This window comes from Chenopodium quinoa, unplaced genomic scaffold, assembly GCF_001683475.1.
Source record: "Chenopodium quinoa cultivar QQ74 unplaced genomic scaffold, ASM168347v1, whole genome shotgun sequence".
NCBI classification, from domain to species: domain Eukaryota; kingdom Viridiplantae; phylum Streptophyta; class Magnoliopsida; order Caryophyllales; family Amaranthaceae; genus Chenopodium; species Chenopodium quinoa.
Window position 1 is genome coordinate 1263794 of NW_018744955.1, and position 21522 is coordinate 1285315.

General features: G+C 36.4%; 2 protein-coding genes across 2 annotated transcripts; both read left to right on the forward strand.

The window, feature by feature from the left end:
• The first annotated feature begins 15477 nt into the window (after window positions 1–15477).
• Window positions 15478–17470, forward strand: LOC110706404 (uncharacterized protein At5g65660-like). The gene is made up of 2 exons (XM_021884329.1): window positions 15478–15886; window positions 17133–17470. The coding sequence occupies exons 1-2, from the start codon at window positions 15638–15640 to the stop codon at window positions 17298–17300; spliced, it is 417 nt and encodes a 138-aa protein (XP_021740021.1). The 5' UTR covers window positions 15478–15637; the 3' UTR covers window positions 17301–17470.
• Window positions 17471–18328: 858 nt separating this feature from the next.
• LOC110706439 lies at window positions 18329–20368 on the forward strand. The gene has a single exon (XM_021884360.1). It carries the CDS (start codon window positions 18329–18331, stop codon window positions 20366–20368), a length of 2040 nt encoding a protein of 679 aa, XP_021740052.1.
• The last annotated feature ends 1154 nt before the right edge of the window (window positions 20369–21522 follow it).

Here is a 21522-nt window from a genome sequence, read left to right on the forward strand (position 1 = left end):
TCACGCAACTGTTGTTTTATCCATAGCAATTGAGAGCAACATGCAGCAGCAGCCACATATTCTGCTTCGGCAGTGGATAGAGCAACAGTGTTTTGTTTCTTGGAACTCCAAGAAACCATGCAAGAGCCTAAGAATTGGACCATACCTGACGTGCTTTTACGATTTACTAAATCTCCTGCATAGTCAGCATCAACATATCCTCTTAGGTCAAATGAGTCACTTTTTGGATAGAACATACACAAGTCTTCCGTCCCTTTTAAGTATCGTAGAATCCTTTTGACGGCTGTTAGATGCGATTCCTTTGGATCTGATTGAAATCTTGCACAAAGACCTACACTAAACGAAATGTCAGGTCTGCTAGCAGTTAAATATAACAAGGAACCAATCATACCTCTGTATTTTGTTTGGTCCACACGAGTTCCCTTGGGGTCTTGGTCCAACCTTGTGGTTGTTCCCATGGGAGTGTGGTTTATCTTTGTGCTTTCCATACTGTATTTTTTCAATAACTCCTTCACATATTTCTGCTGATGGATCATTATTCCTTCGTTAGTTTGCTTAATTTGGAGCCCAAGGAAGAAGTTGAGTTCCCCCATCATGCTCATCTCAAACTCACTGCTCATTAAATCGGCAAAGTACTTGCACAAGGATTCATTAGTTGCACCGAAAATAATATCATCGACATAAATTTGTACAATTAATAAATGAGTTCCTTTTGATTTTAAGAACAAGGTTTTATCAACTTTTCCTCTTTTGAAATCATTTTGTAAAAGGAATTTAGAAAGTCTTTCATACCATGCTCTTGGAGCTTGTTTTAATCCATACAGTGCTTTATCAAGCTTAAAACATGGTTAGGAAAGTTTGGATCCTCAAATCCAGGTGGTTGTTCAACATAGACGTCTTCCTTCCTGCTGATTGTAACCTTTAACAACCAATCTTGCCTTGTTCCTTACAATTGTGCCATGTTCATCTAGCTTATTCCTGTATACCCATTTGAGACCAATTACCTTTTGATTCTTTGGTTTAGGTTCAAGGTGCCACACTTTGTTTCTTTCGAATTCATTTAATTCCTCTTGCATGGCAACAATCCAATCAGCATCTTCCAAGGCTTCTTTGTGATTTCGAGGTTCCAGTGTTGATAGGAAGGCGTTGAATGCACAAAAGTTTCTCAGTTGGGATCTCGTCTGAGTTCCCTTGCTTAGGTCACTTATAATTTTATCCAGGGGGTGTGACCTTTGATGTTTCCATGGCTTTGGTTGGAATGATTGAGCTGGAATAAAAGTGTTATTTTGGGTTGCTCTTTCTTCCATTTCTTCATGGTGTTCTGCTTCTGCATTTGCTTCGCCTTCTGTGTTTTCTGTTTCTTCTGTATTTTGAACGGAAGCTTCAGTATTATTTGGAACTTCAGTAGGTTCCTTTTCAGCATTTTCAGTAATTCGAACAGGTTGCTTTCTGGGAGTTAACTCTTCATCTTGGTCTGTTGAACGAGTGAGACCAATTTCAAAATCTCCATCTTCATATTCCTGTACACAATCATAATTATTAGTTTCATCAAAAATCACATGTATACTTTCTTCTACACACATAGTCCTCTTATTGTAAACTCTATAAGCTTTACTATTAGATGCATATCCTAAAAAGACTGCTTCATCACTCCTTTCATCAAATTTTCCAAGATTTCTTTTATCATTATTGTGAACAAAGCATTTGCATCCAAAGGCTCTTAAGTGAGCAATATTAGGTTTTCTCCCTTTTAACAGTTCATAAGGTGTCTTGTCCAACATTGGTCTGAGCATGGCTCGGTTGATGATATAGCATGCTGTGTTGACGGCTTCTGCCCAAAAATTCCTTGGAAGTCCACTTGCTATTAGCATTGTTCTAGCCATGTCTTCCAATGTTCGGTTCTTCCTTTCAACCACACCATTTTGTTGTGGTGTTCTTGGCGCTGAGAAATTGTGACTTATTCCCTGTTCCCTGCAAAATTCATCAAACTTGGAATTTTCGAATTCCGTACCATGGTCAGTTCTCATATGAATAAGTTGATTACCTATTGATTTTTGTGTCTTTTTCAAGAAGGTCATAAACATATCAAAAGTTTCATCTTTACTATGTAAGAATATGACCCATGTAAATCTAGAATAATCATCCACAAGAACTAAGACATATCTTTTTCCACTTCTACTTTGAATTCTAACGGGGCCACACAAATCCATATGAATGAGTTCCAATGGTTTTGTGGTGCTTACCATTTTCTTTGATTTAAACGATGATCGAACATGCTTTCCTTTGATGCAGGCTTCACAAATTTTGTCATTTAGGAACTTGATAGAGGGTAATCCGATTACCAAGTCCTTTGACCTTAATTTGTCAAGCAATGAAAGACTAGCATGTCCAAAACGTTTATGCCATAGAAGTGGATCATCCTCAATAACACTTAAACAAGATAGATTGTATTTTGGAACTTTGTTAAGGTCCACGGTATACGTGTTCCCTTTACGAGTTCCTTCCAAAACGATTTTTCCAGTGTTATTGTTGATGATTTTGCATTTTTCAGAAGAAAAGCTTACAGAGTTTCCTTTATCACAAAACTGAGAAATACTGAGTAGATTATGCTTCAAACCCTCGACTAAAAATACATTGTCAATTGCATGGGAACTTGACCTTCCTACTTTGCCAACAGCAACAATGTTGCCTTTCTTATTGTCTCCAAAGGTCACTGTTCCCCCTGTATAGGCCGTCAGTGAGAGAAATCTGGATTCATCTCCTGTCATGTGCTTAGAACAACCGCTATCGAGGTACCACTGGTTGTTCCCCCTCACTGCGACCTGTAAAAGAAATTAAGGGTTAGTAGCAGGAACCCTTTCATTCATGGGTTCCTGTGTTGACACATTTGAATTAATTTTCTTCTGCCAAACATAGTTCACATTCTTATTGTAATGTCTTGCTTTTTTAGTACATTCTTCACTGTGATGTTCTTGTTTACCACAAAATGTACAAATAGTCTCACTAGGCAAATCCACATACTTCTTTTTCTTTCCAGTGGACTTCTTCTTATGAACATAGCCTAGACCTTCAGTTCTTTTTGTCTGAGCTTCCTTTACCCACTTGGGAACACCCGTGCTTGCTGTATTTTTACTTTTTCTTGCAATTTCTAGGTCCTTTTCTAGTTTCTCATTTTTATCATTAGTATCCTTTATCTCTTTCTTAACATGCTCTAGTTCATTATTAAACATGATTAAAGGAACTTCAGTAGACCTGCAAGAATCAATGTTAGTACACAGCATTTTATATTGAGTCAATTCAATATTCAGCATGATATTCTCACTCTTGACTCTTTCAAGGGATTCTTTTAGCATAATATTTTTATCTAACAATTCAAATAATCTGCCTTGAACATCATTTCTTAAGCTATTCAGATACTTAACATGATCTCTACAAATTCCAGTTGCCTTTTCGGCTTGCCTTAGTTTTGCACATAATTCTTTATATTCATCTAAGGTTTCTAACAATAAAGAGATTAACTTATCCTTTGAGAGAGATTTCAAATAACTAGGTTGAATGACTACCTCATCATCATGCTTTGCCATTAGACAGAGATTTGCTACTTCATCGTCTGTGTGTTCCTGTTCCTCTTCTTCGGAACTTGATTCTCCCCACGTGGAAATCATTGCTTTCCTGAAATTTGTTTTAGAAAAGTTAGGCTTGGAGTTTCTGTTTTGATCAGCTTCTTTTCCCTTGCCTTTCTTAGATTCCCATAATGGACACTCTTTGATGAAGTGGTTGGTGCTTCCACATTTGTGACAAGAAGACTTGGCTTTGGATTCCTGATTTCTTTTACTGTATCCTTTCTTCTTGTCTAAAAACTTGTTGTTACGGTAGAATTTTTTCAGCCTTCTCACCAACATTGCAGCTTCTTCTTCGTCAATGTCAGACTTCTCTTCGGATTCTTCATTAGCTTTTAATGCTATCCCTTGACTTTTGACAATCTCCTGAGTCCGATTGTTCGACTGGATCTCGTGGGTAATGAGGGAACCCGCAAGCTGTTCCAGATTGAACTTGGTGAAGTCTTTTGATTCCTGCACAGCTGCAACCTTTGCTCTCCATCTGTCATTGTCTGGAAGACTTCTTAAGACCTTTCTGACCTGATCATCTATAGGAATTATCTTACCAAGACACGTTAGTTCGTTAGTAATACTTTTAAATCGAGTAAACATGTCTTTAATGGATTCTTTGTTTCCCATTTCAAAGCGTTCATACTGAGATAAAAGAATGTCTATTTTGGAACGTTTAACATCTGACGTTCCTTCATGTGTAACTTCCAGAAGATCCCAAATTTCCTTTGCGGATTTGCACCCTTTGACACGAGTATGTTCATCGGGTCCAAGTCCCCAAATTAGAAACTTTTTGGCAGTAGCATTCATTTCTAATTTTTCGAAATCAGTTTTTTCATATTCATCCATAGGTTTAGAGATTACCTCATTGTTAGCATTCGTTTTCGTAATTTCGTAATCTCCTACTTGTATAATCCGCCATACCTGATAGTTTTCTGCTTGGATAAAGATTTCCATCTTATCCTTCCAATAAGGATAATATTTGCCGTTGAAGTATGGAGGCCTTTGAATGGATGTACTCCCGAATTCCTTTTCCTCTGTGTAAGCCATTTTCCCAGGAACTTACTCAACAGGGTTGCCTGCGTGCTCTGAGTTCCCGCTCTGATACCAACTGAAAGTCTAACTGGCTAATACAAGAGGGGGGATGAATTGTATTTGAGGTGAAATCTAAAAACTTTTGCGGAATTTAACTAACTGAAATAATGACGAGAGAAGATATAGGCTTTTCTAAATTTCCACTATGTAATCAAACTCTTTACAAGTGAAGATTCAAACTCGTTAACAAGTTCCACAAATTAGGAACTTGTTCCCAACTCTCACAGAAGACTTCAGCAACGAAGCTTCCTTGACCTCACTTTACAAACTCACAATCCCAACCCCAAAGTACTTGAATACAATCTGTGATTACAAATACCTATTGCACTCAAGAATATATGAAGGATAATAACTCTCTTTATGTTATTAGATGGCTACTGGAATTTTTATGCTCAAGAGTTATATTTTTCTGAGATAGTTTGCATGAGTATTTATAGAGAAGGCTTAGTCATTAACCTCCACTATAATCACGTCCACATGCCAACACCCCACTAACAACTTGTGGAGTTATCTTGACAGATGGTGATCATGAAGGAGGTTTCCTAGCCTTATCTCACTAATCCACTATCTCAACAACTTGATAAACATTAGCCGTATAATCAGAGATTTTCGCTGCTTGCTAACTTTATCAAATATTTGTTTAAAAAGATTATCAAAAGTTTGTTTAAAAAGATTTTATTTGAAAAGATAAATTTATTATTTATATTAAAACAACTAGATAATTATCTTCGATAATTATCTTTATTCGAAAATAGATGACTAAATAAAAATTTTATAAATTATCTTTTCTTTAAGAAATTATCTTTTAAAACTAACTTTTATTCCAGTAGTCTTAATAACATAAGTCATTGAGTTCCTTTCCGACTTTATATTATTGAGTGCTCACAATTAAAACTAGAACGAGAGATTTGCATGAGGCTTTTTAGAGAATGCTACTCCGCATCCAAGTTCCTACTCCGGAACGAACTTTGCTTGAACCCTTTATTCACCAAAGACTCAAAACATTCATTAGTCGAGTTTGTCAATTTGTCCATCAAAACCAAAAGGCTCAACAGTCAAAGACATATGTAGAACAATTCATACTCAATTTTTAATGATCTAGTTTATGAGGATCATTAATTCTATTCCTCATGCATGATATAAATTCCATAAATCCAATAAAATAAAAAGAATAAAACATGTGAGTACTGTAACTAACTTTTCCTCTTACTTTAACAATCATATACTTCCTCCATTTCTATTTAGTTGATACGTTCAATTTAGGCACACAAATTAAGGAAAGGAGAGAGAGTGAGAGAGAGTGATAAAGCAAGTGGAGTACACTTAAAAAACAAAGTATAAAACTTACCTAAAAAGAAAACGTGTCAACTAAAAAAAAAATTCTTAAAAAGAAATATGTGTCAACTAAAAAAAACTTTCTAAAAAGAAATATGTGTCAACTAATAAAAAAACGGAGGTAAGTATATAATAAATCCATTTATGTCGTACGTACATTACACAAGATAAGATAAAAAAAGTACATTACACAAGATAAGATAAAAAAAAATACTTCGAACTCTATATCTGTATGACCATATGTCCATATGCCTTACACATCCAACGTACCTAGCTAGCTACTCCGTAGTTTTCATTCCTTTTCCTATCCTTGATTTTAATACTTGTATAAACCTGTGATATTTATTTTAGTAATGCTTTACAGATGGAGAAGCATGAATTTTGAGAGAAAATGACTTAAATAGTTAAATACTTAAATGAACTGAAATTTTGGGTTTGGTCATTTGATTTTATCGGGTCCCATCAAAAAATTAGCTTAAGTAGGGAACGCCCCAATTGTTTTGGTCAAGTTTTTTATTTTTTTATTTTATTTTATTTTTTTTTGACAAAATTGTTTTGGTCAAGTTGGGCTGCCCTTCCTCGCAATTTCCTTGCATTGCTTTTTTACTTGTACGCTGTACCTTTTACAAGGGTCTGCTAAGGCATGAAAAGTACGTACAACTATACACACTATTGTCGGCTACTTCACCAGCTAAACTAAATCACACGGATACTTTATTTTTTAAACTTCTAATTTTGGAGTGAATCTTTTAATTCTTAGTAATTCATCAAGATTATAAAGTGTATTATTTTATCTCTCTAATCTAGTATATTATAGAGAATATCTATAAAATATTTTCATCTTAGGTTTAGGATATATTTTTTATAAAATTATCTTTGATATCTGTACATATCTTATGTTACCTAATATGATTAGGTTTCTCATTGTAACCCTATAAATATTGATCAATGGAAATCACTCAACTCAAGGAGTTTACATTATCTAACATGGTATCAGAGTTTAGGTGAGATCTTGGGATCATATAAAAAAAATTTCACCCTGTCGATGGGTTAGATTATTAAACCCACCAGCGGGATATACACAATTTTTTTATGCTTCTGCAAACACACACATATAGATTTTTTTTTTCTTTTCTCAAAGTTTATTAGAATTTTTATGTAGCCTTGCGCCTCCCACCGATAGTAGCAACCGCGAAAACCGCCTCCATCATTAGTGACAATCGCATATACTACCGCCTTCCATTACTGGCAGTAACCATATCTACCAACCTACTCCATGTGCCGCACTCTATTTCCACCTCCTCATGACCAACAATGATTGTTACATTGCCCCATTGGTTTTTCTACACATAATCACATAGATTTTGTTTTGGTGGTGGCATACCAGAATAAGGTCAACTTTTGCACATCTCTTTTGCTATCAAGTTGGCTCCTCTTATTATTGCAGCACTTGGAATCTTTGTGGAGTATTGATTCTTGCTACCTAGGCTTATCTTTTGAGAATTGATTAATTTCAAGCAGTGGAATTTAATCTTTTTCTAGCTTGCGCAATTTTATTTGTTTTTCTTCAACAGTGATTTTACGTAATAGTGTAGTGTCTTCTCCCCGATGATGGTTTGATCCCTTAGCTTCTTCTTCTCTGGATCTGCAACTTAGCCCAAGTCTATGTGCGGCTCTTCTCCTTCTCCGATCCTCCGGCCTAGCAGTGCGTATCTCTACTCTACGTATGTCGTGGCTGTTAAGTTGCTTCTCATCGTCATCACCGACACATGTCTACTACTTCCCTTTTGATCATGGTTTACCATACTATCCTTACTGTTCGATGCGTGATTCAAATCTAGTCCGAGCATCCGATTTTCTCCAGCTCCGAATGCGGGGTTGTGGTAGAAATATCCATAGAATATTCTCATTTTAGGTTTAGGATATATTTTGTATAAGATTATCTTTGATATCTGTACGATTGTACATATCTTATGTTACCTAATATGATTAGGTTTCTCATTGTAATCCTATAAATATTGATCAATGGAAATCACTCAACTCAAGGAGTTTACATTATCTAATAATTTCGAGTGATAACTTGTATCATTGATGCTAATTCAGAGGAACGTTATTTTAATATTCATATTTAAATTTAAGAGGAGAGTTTGATCCACAAATAAGGCTTGAGAAGGCTCCATACTAAAAAATCAAGCTTATAAAGGGGAATCATCCCTCCTCCTTCTCCAATTGTGTGGGACACACACAAGTAAAACTACCCCTACTCCTTCTCCAAAGGACTATGGGACACACAAATAAGACTATAATGGATTCTAACATAACACTTTGGGAAAACTAATAAACTACGGGCTTAATCAAATTTACTGAACTGAACTAAATTGATTGGAGCTGAGTTGAACTGAAATGAATAGAGGTGAAATGAATTGTTTATGAGAGAAGGAAATTAAGAGTTGAACTAAACTGAAATGAATTGAACTGATTGGAGTTGAACTGAAATGAAATTAAGTTGAAGAGAACATGCCCGTAGACATTTCAGGGTGTGTGCTATTTACTTGATTTTCACGTATCTAAACTTATTTAAACTTATTTTAATTGTAATGTGAACTTGAGTAACCCTTAATAGATTCATTTTTCCTAAACTGAACTGATTTTTTTTAATTGAATTTATTTAAACTTATTAGAGCTAAAATAAGTGAAAATAAAGGTGAACAGAATAGACCCTAAATTAGAACTGCCTACTTTGTATTACCTTCTAGGCTATTCCAAATATGACAAATGGTTATGAATCTTTTTGATAAGTTAACTTAGTGTACACCATATGTTATGCACTTATGCTCATTCTATATATTGCCATAATTTGATCAGCTGAACATGTCTAGAAGGAAAAGAAAAAGGTAGTTGTTGGGTATAACTAGAGATGAGTTATGATAGGTCATGTCATGTGGGATATTATATACGTAGTAGTAAGATTGTCATTGTAGTAATAATGATAGTATAATTTTTGTTCTATGCCAAAATAAAACAGCCACACGACATATGATGTGCATACGGCAGAGTATTTAATAGCCAAGGCCGATTTGGTCTCAATATTATGGGCAGCTTTTAATTTTTTGGTTTTGCAATTTACTGATTTAGGCATTACTCGTAATTAATACTCCGTATGAGCTTCATCATCTCGATTTTGTACGGTTTTTAACAAGTACTCTGTATTTTTTTTTTTTTTTTTTTTATCATCAATATCTTTAATTATGTAGGGCTTGTTTGATTTACTGAACTAAGCTGAACTGAATATTTTATGATAGAAGGAAATTAAGAACTAAAGTCAACTGAATATAAGCTGAAATGAACAGGCCCTATGCATGAAGTATATCAAAGTTTATAAAATTTAAATACAGAGTATGTCACATGATTGTATATTTATAAACATACTAATGAATTTTTTTTGTCAAAGTCATAAAAATTTGATCAGTAAAAAAAAAAAGAGCAATTGAGCACATCATTTTGGGATAGTGATTGAGTGATTTCCATTGATCAGTATATATAAGGTTAGAATATGAGTATAGACTATGTCGAGAAATCTCAAAATATAATGATACAAGATATTCACATAATATATTCCAAAATTTATGACAAGGAATACCTATAATATTCCCTGTCAATACCCCGCAGTTATAGCGGGAAGAGATCAAACGTCGAGACTTAATTTAGTTGTCAAACTGAGATAAGTCTTTCGTGAAAATGTCTGCAAAGTGATATTGTGTAGGCACATGCAAACGAGTAGGCAGATGCAAAACGTGTACATTACCCAATGCCACATTTTCTCGAACAAAATGGATGTCCATTAGACGTGCTTCGTGTGTTGGTGCTGAACGAGATTATAAGAAAGATAAATTGCACTAACATAATCAAAATAAACAATAGTGGCTTGTCGAAAGGGGCAATGTAGCTCAAGAAGAAGATTATATAAGAAGCAAACAAGCCTCGACAACAATAATTATATGAGGGTTGATACCTCAACCAAGTAAAGGCCTTTTGGGTAAAAAATCTATCTTGAACAAAAAAAAAACACACACACACACTTGCGGAGTTGCGGGCTAGGCACAAAGAAGATAATATGTACTAGTGGACTCATGTCAACCTTGGGTGTTACAAATTGTAATACCTCACATTTTTTTTATTGAAAAAAATAATACCTCACATTTTTATATTTTATAAATTTTTTTTTTGGGTCAAATTATATTAATTATGAGAATTATATATTTCAAATTAGTTTTATTTTGGTAAAAGGTTTCAAAATATTTTAACTTGATCGAAGGATCGTATGTAAAATATATTTACATACTCCATCAAAAGCTATCCCATGTCCATTTAATTAATTAATTAACTTAATAATCTTATTTGTATACTTGGGCCTCTTACCTTATCACTCATGTCCATCATTCTTATAAGCCCAAATTCACCCTAACCTACCTTTTTTTTTTGAATAGCAAAAATATTTCATTAATTAAAAGTCATACGACATCTACAATATAGATTCGACGTTAACAAATATATAAGATATTGAATCAAATAAAATTTTCCTTCATAAAAACTACGATCGTCGAGTAGATCTTGCACTATGGAACATCTCCCGCTTATATCGCTGGAAAATACAGCTTTGTTGGAGAGAGAATCTAACGATCCTTTGTAGTCGTGAGGATGTTTTTCTTTTGATTCATCTGTCTGCATTCGAAAACTTAATAACTTTTTCACCAACAAAATAATTTCACGACAATCCATTAGATCTAATATCATGGATTCAAAACTAAGAAATTTCTTCCCCGAAAAGAGGAGATAAACCTTGTCTTTCGAAGAAGGTCATAAAACCATTGTCTTTCGAAGGAGGTCGGAAACCCTTTCTTTCGAGGGAGAAAAGTTTCTCCCAAAAGGAGGAAGCATTATTAGAAAACCTAAAAAAGATTTAAAGAAACTAGAATTGGGGCTTTCCACCGGTTAAAACCGATGGAAGCCCCTTTAAAATTTAACAATGGAGGATAGGGTTTTGGAGAGAGGAAGGAGGAGAGAGGAGATAGGAGAGAGATATGATTCACCCCCCCCAAACCTACTTTACACTATAAATACACCTTAATTCCCCAAAATTTCCTACACAAAAAGTCAAATGATCAAGGTAATTATTTTTTCTTCCTTAATTTCCTTTCCTTTTTTTTTCTTACGCCTTTTTTGGTGCAAGGGATTTGGATGGAAAAGAAAAGAAAGGAAAGAGTTTTAATCATGTTCTCGTGTTTGGTTGAATAAATGATATGAGAATTCAAGGGAAGGGAAGTGGGAGCGAAGTTCCTTAATTTACAAATTTTTAGCTTTCCTTCCCTCTCAAAATTGGAGGAATTCAACCTGAAAACGAAAAATAAAAGTTATCCATTATAAATTTTAATTCTCTTTCCTTCATTTCCTTTCATTATTAACCAAATATTGGAAAATTAAAACACCTTCCTTTCTCTTCTTTTCTTTTCTCCTCGACTCCTCTCTTCCTTTCTCTTTTTTTTTTTCCTTTACTAATATTGAACCAAAAAAGCCTTATTTTTCTTTTCCTTCCTCCTATTTTCTTTTTTACGTAAGATTTTATGGGGAACAACCCCTGCTTGCTGCCACTCCCGGCCCCTAGCTGTCACCTGTCGAACTCCCGCTGACGGCCGACCACCCACCTTGCTGACAACCTTCCTCATCTTTCTCTTCTTTTTACTTTGATTAGTTTGATGGTTTTATTTATGGGGTTTTGATTTTTAATTGTTCAAAATATATTTAATTAGTATCGAAGTGATGTTTTAATGAATTAAAAGTATAATTTCAGATTTTAGTATTGGTTAATTGTCAAATTTTCAAAGATTATGAAGTTAAGGTTTTAGTTTATTAAAGATGTGATTTTTAGGGTTCTTTTGTGAATTAATTTGGACTTATATATATACCCAATGATTATGTTGATTATTTAATTATAAAGATGTAATTTTGATGAAGTTATAATGGTTTTTTGATTAAACAATAATGCTGAAAATTTGTCTTAAGTACTATTTTTATGTGTTATGAAAAAAGGGGATAACCCATTCAAGAGAGATTAATTAGGGTTTAAAAATAATTTTCACATCATTATAAGTTGTTTAAAATGAGTTTAGGTTGTTAAAAATTGTGTATACGAGGGTAATTAATGTAGTTTTTTTGTCCCTCGTGTGTATCAAACTTTGTTCGAGAAGTGTTCTAGTGTTTACGGTTAACGTAAGAGTTTATTCGAGGTACATATGCGTACCAATATTTATGAAGTGTGTAGAATCATGCTAGGATTTACTTTGATTAATTTCAAGTTAGTATCGTACTACAAATTGGTTGGAATTATTGTATTGGATTAGTTTTGTGGAGTTGAATTAGATTTGATGATTGGTTTAAGAGGCATGATATTTGAAATGAATTATTGTTGGAATTGGTGAAGTTTGAATATTGAATATGGAGCACACTTTTATTGTTGGCATATTAAGAGCATGTTAAATTAAACTAAATGTTTAATGAGTTTAGAATATTCAAATGAAATTTTATTATGGTTCATATTAATTTTATGGATGTTTTAAGCATGGGAAATTGAGGTACTTAAGTGTCTTAGTACACGAGGATTAATTTATATTTCGGTGCCTAAGTGCACTTAAGGTGTTTATATATTGAGAGATAAGATTTGTGGTGTGTGTGTCTATGTGCATGAAGGTGTTTCTACACCGAGGTAGTTTAAAAAAACGTTCAACATTAAATAAAATAGGGTCACTAAGCTAATTATTCAAGAATTAAATTAGAATGTTTGATTGCTTGAATGATTCATGTTGGTTGAATATTTAATTGGTTGGGAGTCATAACCAAATCTAAAATATGTAAATAACGTAAAGTGAAAGAGGTTACGCACCAAAACTCTTGAAATGTATGCACCCAGAATATGAACATATGAAGGGAGTTGTATGACTTTATATTTTATCATAACTTCTATTGGGAGTACGGGACAATGTACTTTCCTTTTTACTATGCGCAGGAATTCTGCCATCTTCGAGGGGTTTATTTTATACTAGCACGATTAGCTCCAGTGTTAGTACCCCTTTAACGGGGAAGGTTTGGGGAGGGAAACTCGTTCAATGTGTCTCATGATTTGTGTTAATTGTTGTGTGTTGAACTCAGAGCTAATGATAAGTTGAATAATGCTAGGTCGTATGCATGTTAGTGTATTTCATTTACGCTTATATACTTAGCACTGCTGATTGTTGTGTGTGTTTAGCCTTGTCTTTATCTTGGCCCTACGACGACCCATTTCTTATGGCGAGTAATGGAGACAAAATAAAGAGAAGCTTTTTTAGGTGTTGCAGCATATTCATGTTAGGGGATTAAGCGAAGAACGAATCTTGTTCTAGTTCTATTCGATTATGTGCATGATAATTTATGTTGGTATATTATTATTATTATTATTATTGAATGGTGACACTAACGTGTTGGTTTTAAATAATTTTGGTTTTAAAAGGACCTGCAACGATTCCAAATTGTAGATTTGACTTCGTTTGACTTTGGTTAAAATATACTTCCTTTGGTTTGGTTATTGAAATTTGCTCTTAGTTTATTTGAAAGGTTTTGAAAATATTTCCCATTGTGTGTATTTGATAAATGTCTTAGCCGTTATAACGATGGCGATAGTGTATTAGTTATTTCTTATTTTAAAAGGGACAAAACAGGTATTTCAAAACACGGGAAATTTCAAGGGTGTTACACATCAATTTCCCATACCAGCGCACTCTTTAATCTCTTGTGCATATTTCTAATAAGATAAAAATAAATATGATAGATGGCGTATGAGAAACAACAATCCCTAGCAAAAAAATAAATATAAAAGCCAGTCAATCATCGGAAACCTGTACGCAATGATGTTCTCGCATATTCGATTCGAAGAAGTATGCCATTTCATAATTTTCATTCCCAAGTCAGAAAATAAATAAAGAATTGTCGTTATTTGCAATGACAAACCCCATCTGCAAAAAATATTTAGTTAGCAAAATGTTGATACCAAGCCCTGACTTAGGCCATAGTCTGCCTTGCAAAGCCTACAAACATACCCTATAAATCGCATGTCTACAAACCTTAGGTGTTGATGCATATATATACACAACCTTATTCAAATCTGTATGTAAAAAAAAATGAAAAAGAAAGAAAAAAAAAAGACACAATCCACACCTTCTACTGGCGACTGCTATCACAAACTAATAAATGTGTTTTATGTCATTTTGGATCACCATTAATATTCAATTTATGTCAAAATAACCACATGCAATTGACAGTATTCCCCCTATAGGCCTAGGTTTCACTGTTTATGTCCCTGTTTCAATTAAAGCACCATATTTAACACGCATTGAAGCATTCCAATTAGGGATGAAAACAGCTTAGCTTGTTTGTGATTTTTGGGAATTGGGGAAACATAATGACATGGTTAGACCATACTTTGGGCTAGGTTTGAAGAATCCACGATTGGATCATGTTTGCATGGGAGACGAAAGCGGTGGTGGTCTAGTTGGTGTGATGGGTTTGGCCTCGAATAGGGGCAAGACTTTTAGGAGATTTGGGGCCTACCTAGGACAATGGGTTAGGAGCTGATGATGGGCTGAGCATGGCGTTGTGCTCAATAAGGTTTGCCTAGGGTGCTTACCTTGCAAGTTGCTGGTGTTGGGTGCTCTGTAAGGTAGCTATGGCAGACTACCTTTAGCTTGGTCGTGGCCCCCTAACAAACCCTGCTAAACCAGTTTGGTGCGCGGTAGGGATATCGGGAGGGGTATGTTGAGGGTGTGCAGTATGGTTTGATTTTGGAACAAAAGATGATGGACGAAGTTCAAAAATTCATAGTCAGTAGTGATAGAGTATAAAACATATTCCTGGGCCTCAACCATCAGCTTAAGCTGATAGAGTATAAAACATATTCCTGGGCCTCAACCATCAGCTTAATCATTGTTATAGTCCAATTTTTTCCACATGTGACCGTTTGTGAAAGAACATAATCCTTAAAAAATTGACCGAGTAACCTCTGTAGTATTGACCAAGTTTCCCCTATAACAATGATTGAGTAACCCCTGTAATACTGATCGAGCTTTTCCAAACCGGTATAATATTGGTGAAGTAATATTTGTAATACTTATCGAGATGAGTACCCCTATAACAGTAGCTAAGTAACCATCTAGAATGAGACTGGAATTTGTGAATTACCAATTGTAATAAAAGTAGTCTACCAATCAAAAAGTAATTACGGAGTAAAAAAAAAAACCAGTGCTCGTACCTAAAAAAGGACCCACTTCCGTACTGAAGCAGGGACAAGTAGTAGCAAATTAACCTTTACACGTAGCCTTCCTCTGAAATTCTCTTCTTTAAATTAGAACCCTCTATCGGCTCCTCTGCTCCATCAAACAAGCATAGCCATTTTTCTCAAAGTCTCTCTCTTTCTCTCTCTTCACAAGTTGATTTCTCTCTCTACAAATATTAATTATTTGTGTAGCCTACATATATATGAGAGAAAGTTCTCGGAGAGAAATTATACTAGTACGATGCAGCACAGTCCAGTGTACAGCCCTGCAGTGGTTCATCACCAGCACCACTCCGACGCATCTCGACCGTCCCTTGGTTTTCCTCTCGGAACTGCTTTGTTATTGCTCGTCATCTTTAGTTTAAGTGGTATTTTCTCCTGCTGTTATCATTGGGATAAGTTTCGATCTCTTCGTCAATCTTATGTTGATGATCTTGATCTCGAGGCTGCTAATCACGACACTGCTAAACCCAATAACCCTAATTTCTTCGTAAGTTTTTGTTTTCTTACCATTTCTCCATTCTTTTATTGCGGGATTCAGCCCTCATGCTATAAATAAACCTCACCTATAGTGTCAAACATTTCTCAAAAATAATACTACTTGGTATAAATAATTTAATTGCAAATCATTATGCTTTATACTTTGCATTATTCCGTGCTCCATTTTCTCAAGGATTAGGGGTGTGCTATGGGCCTCCAATCCTTTTAATTTCTTGATAATTTATTTATTTTATTTACTAATTTACTGTATTATATAGCTATACCAAGTATTTAAAAATATAAACTATTCCATATTTATCTTGATTCTTGTATTACCAAGTTAAAATGAAATGTGGCAAAAGTAACTTTTGTTCGTGTTCGAGACTTATGCTATTTTAGTCGTTAAAAATGATTTAATTTTATATTACGTTTTAGATAATTATCGTTAGTGGTGATATAAAATAAGTAAATCGATGAATATGAATGGCACCAGAGAATAGCAAAGGGACCCCACAAGAGTTGACACACTCAGTGATAGCTGGCTTTATCAAATACTTTTTTTTTTCTCCTTAAATTACGTCTTCAAAAATTGATGAAGAAGATACTCACGTTTCTTTCTTTTAAGGCTTCTTTTTCACTAAAATTTCAATCTATTGTCCCATTTGTAGTTGAGTGAAAGGGAATAGCATTAGTTATTATTGATGGCTAAAATAATTAATCCAATTCTGATTTGTTATACAGAATGTTTCTGGAAAAGTTTTAATAGTATTCTGTTTCCACACACAACTAACACTAGTAGAGTAAAAGAATCGGGTAATTTTTACTGCTATTAGATCAAATTTTTTTTTTTTTTTTCTTTTTTTTTTTTACAGGGAGCAATTTTATTTATTGAAAGATAAACGCAGTAAATATTGACTTGGATAAATTATTGCTCAATAAATGGTTGGAACATTTTTCTTTCATTTTTTGTCTTTTTCTTTATAACATATGCCTAGTAGTTTGAAAAGGTTAATGGATTTTGTTCTATATATATATATATATATACATATATTTGAAATTTTATACCAGTACTTCATATGTTTTTTTTTTTTTTTTTTTTTTTTAATATTAGCTTTAATAGTATGATATGTTAATCTTATTTTGACTGGGGAAATAGAATGTATTCATGGTTACAAATACTTTTCGCTTCTTATATTAATAGCAACAGTTACATTGTTTGTATGTATGTTGATCGATTCATTTTGTTGAAAATGCAGAAACAACAACAAAACGAAAGCTTACCGGTGATAATGCCAGGTGACAACATAGCAAAGTTCATAGCGTTACCATGCCCATGTGAACCACCTCGTCTAGAGAAACAAGCTCCAATTCCAACTCCTAACAAACCTCCTAAGCCGCCACGTTTCCCTGTTCCTTTGTACTAAATCTATTATTAATCACTAGTTTAATTTTTTAATTACACAAAACTATTTGACAAATTGGGTCACAAAATCTGTTATAATCTTCTAGCAATACTAGTTAGTACGTACTTTGTATATAGTGTTTAGACATTACTCATATATTATTACACCAATTTTTGATGTATTTTTTTCTCCTCCAATTTGTTAATTTATTAATATAGTTGGTTGGTTATATGATTTTTATATGATTCAATCAGAATCTTGATGTTTTCTGTTGCATTTGTTGTTTATTACCCTGCGTCATGTTAGTGTTTTTATGCCTCAATATTCCATATGTTTGTTAGGTACTTGTGACCAAATCGAATAATGTGTATGGGATATGCTTCTCGGAATTATGCAAACATATTGTTATGGATAAAAATGTGTAAGATTTAGTCAACGGTAGTCAATGAAGGTCAAGGACGAAGACTTTCCTCGACGAAGTCATGAGCTCGACGACGCACTACTAGCACCGACGGAAGACGAAGTCAAATAATAACTTCCTATTTTTCGGGAAAAAGATAAAGCAAGGACTTAGTCTAAACTCAGCCAAATCAGTCCGATAGAATTCAAAACAGAAGAAGAATATTTTCAGCAACTAAATCCGAGAATCAAGGGCATGAACTTATCTCCTTGCAACGGCTAGGGCATAACCTAGCAAATCGTCTATATAAGGGTTGCAGCAACAACAAACATGGCATCGATCCCAAGCCTACATCTTACCTCAGAAACTTGTAATTCAATATCATTTTTTGCATAGTGAAAGTTTGGTAGATCCTCATTCTACCCGCGATTTTTACCTTCCTTGGGTTTTCCGCGTCACCAACTCCTTGTGTCATTTATTTTTCTCCTTTATTTCACGTTATATTTTGCTTAGTTGATCCGTAGCCTAGATTTTGATATTCAATCCCACTTAACGAAAATTAGCATAAACAATTTGGCGCCCACCGTGGGGCTACAACTAGGTAAAATAAAAAATTTCTCACCAAGCCTTCAACATGTCAGCCGACGAAATGACCCCAGAACAGCTGAAAGCTGCCTATGAGAAAGTTCAAGCCGATCTCGAGGCTGCTAGGGAATCTAACGAGCGTCTCAGCAAAGAAAAAGAAGCGTCAGACTCCGATGCCGCTGCCCTCCGCCAACAACTGGAATCCGCCCAAAGCAACCGTCGCCGCCGACCGGGGCAGCTAGACCTGATCCCCAGAATGCCGTCTTTCGATGTCATCGAGTCCCCCCATGATACTGATACTGAAACTAGTGGCGAAGAAATGGACGTGGACCCTCCCATTAGAAATCCTGGGCAAGGGAGCATCCGGACTCCAGGTGACGACCAAGGTAACCCGCAACCTGATCGAACTGAAATCCTACTCCAAAGGTTGGTTTCCCTAGAAAAGCAGAACGCCCGGGTCCTGTCAATGATGAAAAAGATGCCCGGCGTGCCAATCCCCGTCCAGCGAGAAGCCCCGGGTGGATTTGCAGCTACCCCTTTCTGTGACGAGTTGGCCTTGGCCCGAATCCCAAGGAGATTGTCGCTCCCGACGTTTACGTCGCTATATGATGGAATGACCTGTCCAGAGCAGCATGTCGAGTATTACAAGCAGCGAATGTGGCAAGCTTCTATACCGTTCGAGTGCTGGGAGGCATGCATGTGCAAATCATTTGGCGCGACGCTGACAGGCCCCGCCCTCAAGTGGCTCGGCAAGCTTGAACCAGGTAGTATAACTAGTTTTGCTATGTTAGTTAACAAATTCTACTCCCATTTTGAGAGCAGCAGGCAGTTCGACAAGCAGACAAGCGATCTCTATCGGATCGTCCAGGGTCCTAAAGAGACCATCAGAACCTATTGGTCCCGGTTCAATAAAGAGAAAGTCTCGATCAAGAATGTCGACAACAAGACTGCCATTGAAGCCTTCCTCCGCGGACTGCATACGGACTCGGATCTGTATAAAGATATGATCAAGTATCCATGCTCGACGTTCGAAGAGGTCAGGACCCGAGCCGTGGCTCAAATGCGCTTCGACGAAGATATCGCCAATCGCAGTTCCTACCCAGGTTCCAAAAGTTCGTCTGATCGAAAGGCCGCCAGCAACACCCGAGGGTCGTGGCGACATCAGCCTTACGAGGCGACAGGTAAATCACGCTCTGTTAATGCTGTGCAGGTAGAGGATATTCTCGACGCTCCCCAGTATCCCGATATATCGGAGTATGGCTTTGACGTGAATATCGTAGCGGTAGTGAAGGAATTGGAGCCTCTGGGAAGCAAAGTCCGCTGGCCGTCGAAGAGCAACAAGCCAGAATTAGAGAAAGATATGAGCAAATGGTGCGAGTTCCATAGTGATCATGGCCATAAGACGGAAGACTGCTATGCCCTGCGGAGAGAAGTCGCCTTCCAGCTGAAGAGAGGCAACCTCAAGCATCTGTTGGGAAAAAAGAAAAGCAGTGACGCAGGCCGCCGTGAGCCAGAAAAGACGACGGCATCCGGGCCCCCCAAGCCCCCTGTACCCAAGGTAATAGTTAATGTTATCACTGGTGGTTCCGATATTTGTGGACTAACCTACTCTGCAGCAAAAAGGGTCGCAAAGTCGACAATAGAGAATGCAGTTGTCCCAGACGAGATCAGAGACCCCCTGGAAAAGAAGCTAGAAGCAATGTCGATAACTTTCAACGATGATGACGTCAACAACATCAGCAGGGACCATGAAGATTCTCTGGTAATTTCTTTGCTCGTCGGGAATTGTCTGCTTCGAAGGGTGCTGGTCGACGGAGGAAGCTCCGCAAATATCTTGTTCAGAAGAGCCATGGAAGATATGGGGTTGAAAGATAGCGACATCACCAGAAGGTCGACAACTCTGGTCGGTTTTAGTGGGGAAAGCATGTCAACTCTCGGAGATATAACCCTCCCAACCTTTGCAGGAGGCCTAAACCCTCAGACCAAATTCAATATCGTAGATTGCCCATCGGCCTATAATGCTATATTGGGACGTCCCTGGATCCACCGATTAAAAGCCATACCTTCCACGTACCACCAATCAATCAAATTTCCTACCCCGTAAGGAGTCCAAGAAATTAAAGGAGAGCCCCGCGAAGCCAAACACTGCTACAAAACGACCCTTAAACCATCCATGAGAACCGCATAGCAATTACAGCATGGCCCGACACCAGACAATCCCAACGACCTCGAAATCGACGAAATACCCTTAGACCCTGATGTGCCTGATCAAACCTTTCGTGTCGAAGCCAACCTAAAACCTGAACTTAAAAACAGCATATTAGCCTTTCTCCGAGAGAACAAAGATTGTTTCGCCTGGTCGCATAAGGACATGACTGGCATAGACCCAAGCATCATCTCGCATAAGTTGAACGTCGACCCCAATCATAAGCCCGTCAAGAAAAAGCGTCGAAAGTTCGCGCCAGAAAGGAATAAGATCATCAATGACGAGGTGCAGCAGCTGATCGACACAGGAAAAATAAGAGAAGTGAAATACCCAGATTGGCTCGCAAATGGTGTCGTCGTCAGCAAAAAGAATGGCAAGTGGAGGGTGTGCATCGACTTCACCGATCTCAACAAAGCATGCCCTAAGGATCCGTTCCCGCTCCCGCACATCGACGCCATGGTAGATGCAACGGCAGCTCACGAGCTCTTAACATTCATGGACGCCTACTCCGGTTACAACCAGATCTTGATGCATCCCGATGATCAGGAGAAGACGACATTCATGACCGACAAAGGTATATATTGTTATAAAGTTATGCCATTTGGACTAAAAAATGCAGGTTCGACGTACCAGAGACTCGTCAATAAGATGTTCAAAGACCAGCTAGGAGAGACGATGGAGGTATACATCGACGATATGCTGGTGAAATCTAAAAAAGCCAAGGATCACGTCGATCACCTCAAGCAGACCTTCGAGGTATTGCGGAAGTATGGTATGAAACTTAACCCTACTAAATGTTCATTTGGATTGTCTGCTGGAAAATTTTTGGGCTATGTAGTAACACAAAGGGGAATTGAAGCTAGCCCTGACCAAGTCAGAGCCCTAATAAATATTCAATCCCCCCGAAATGTTAAAGAAACCCAAAAATTGACGGGACGAGTGGCAGCATTAAATCGCTTCATCTTTAGGTCGTTAGACAAATGTCACCTATTTTATAAAGTTTTAAGAAAAAATAAAGGTTTTGAATGGACTGACGATCATGAGAAAGCTTT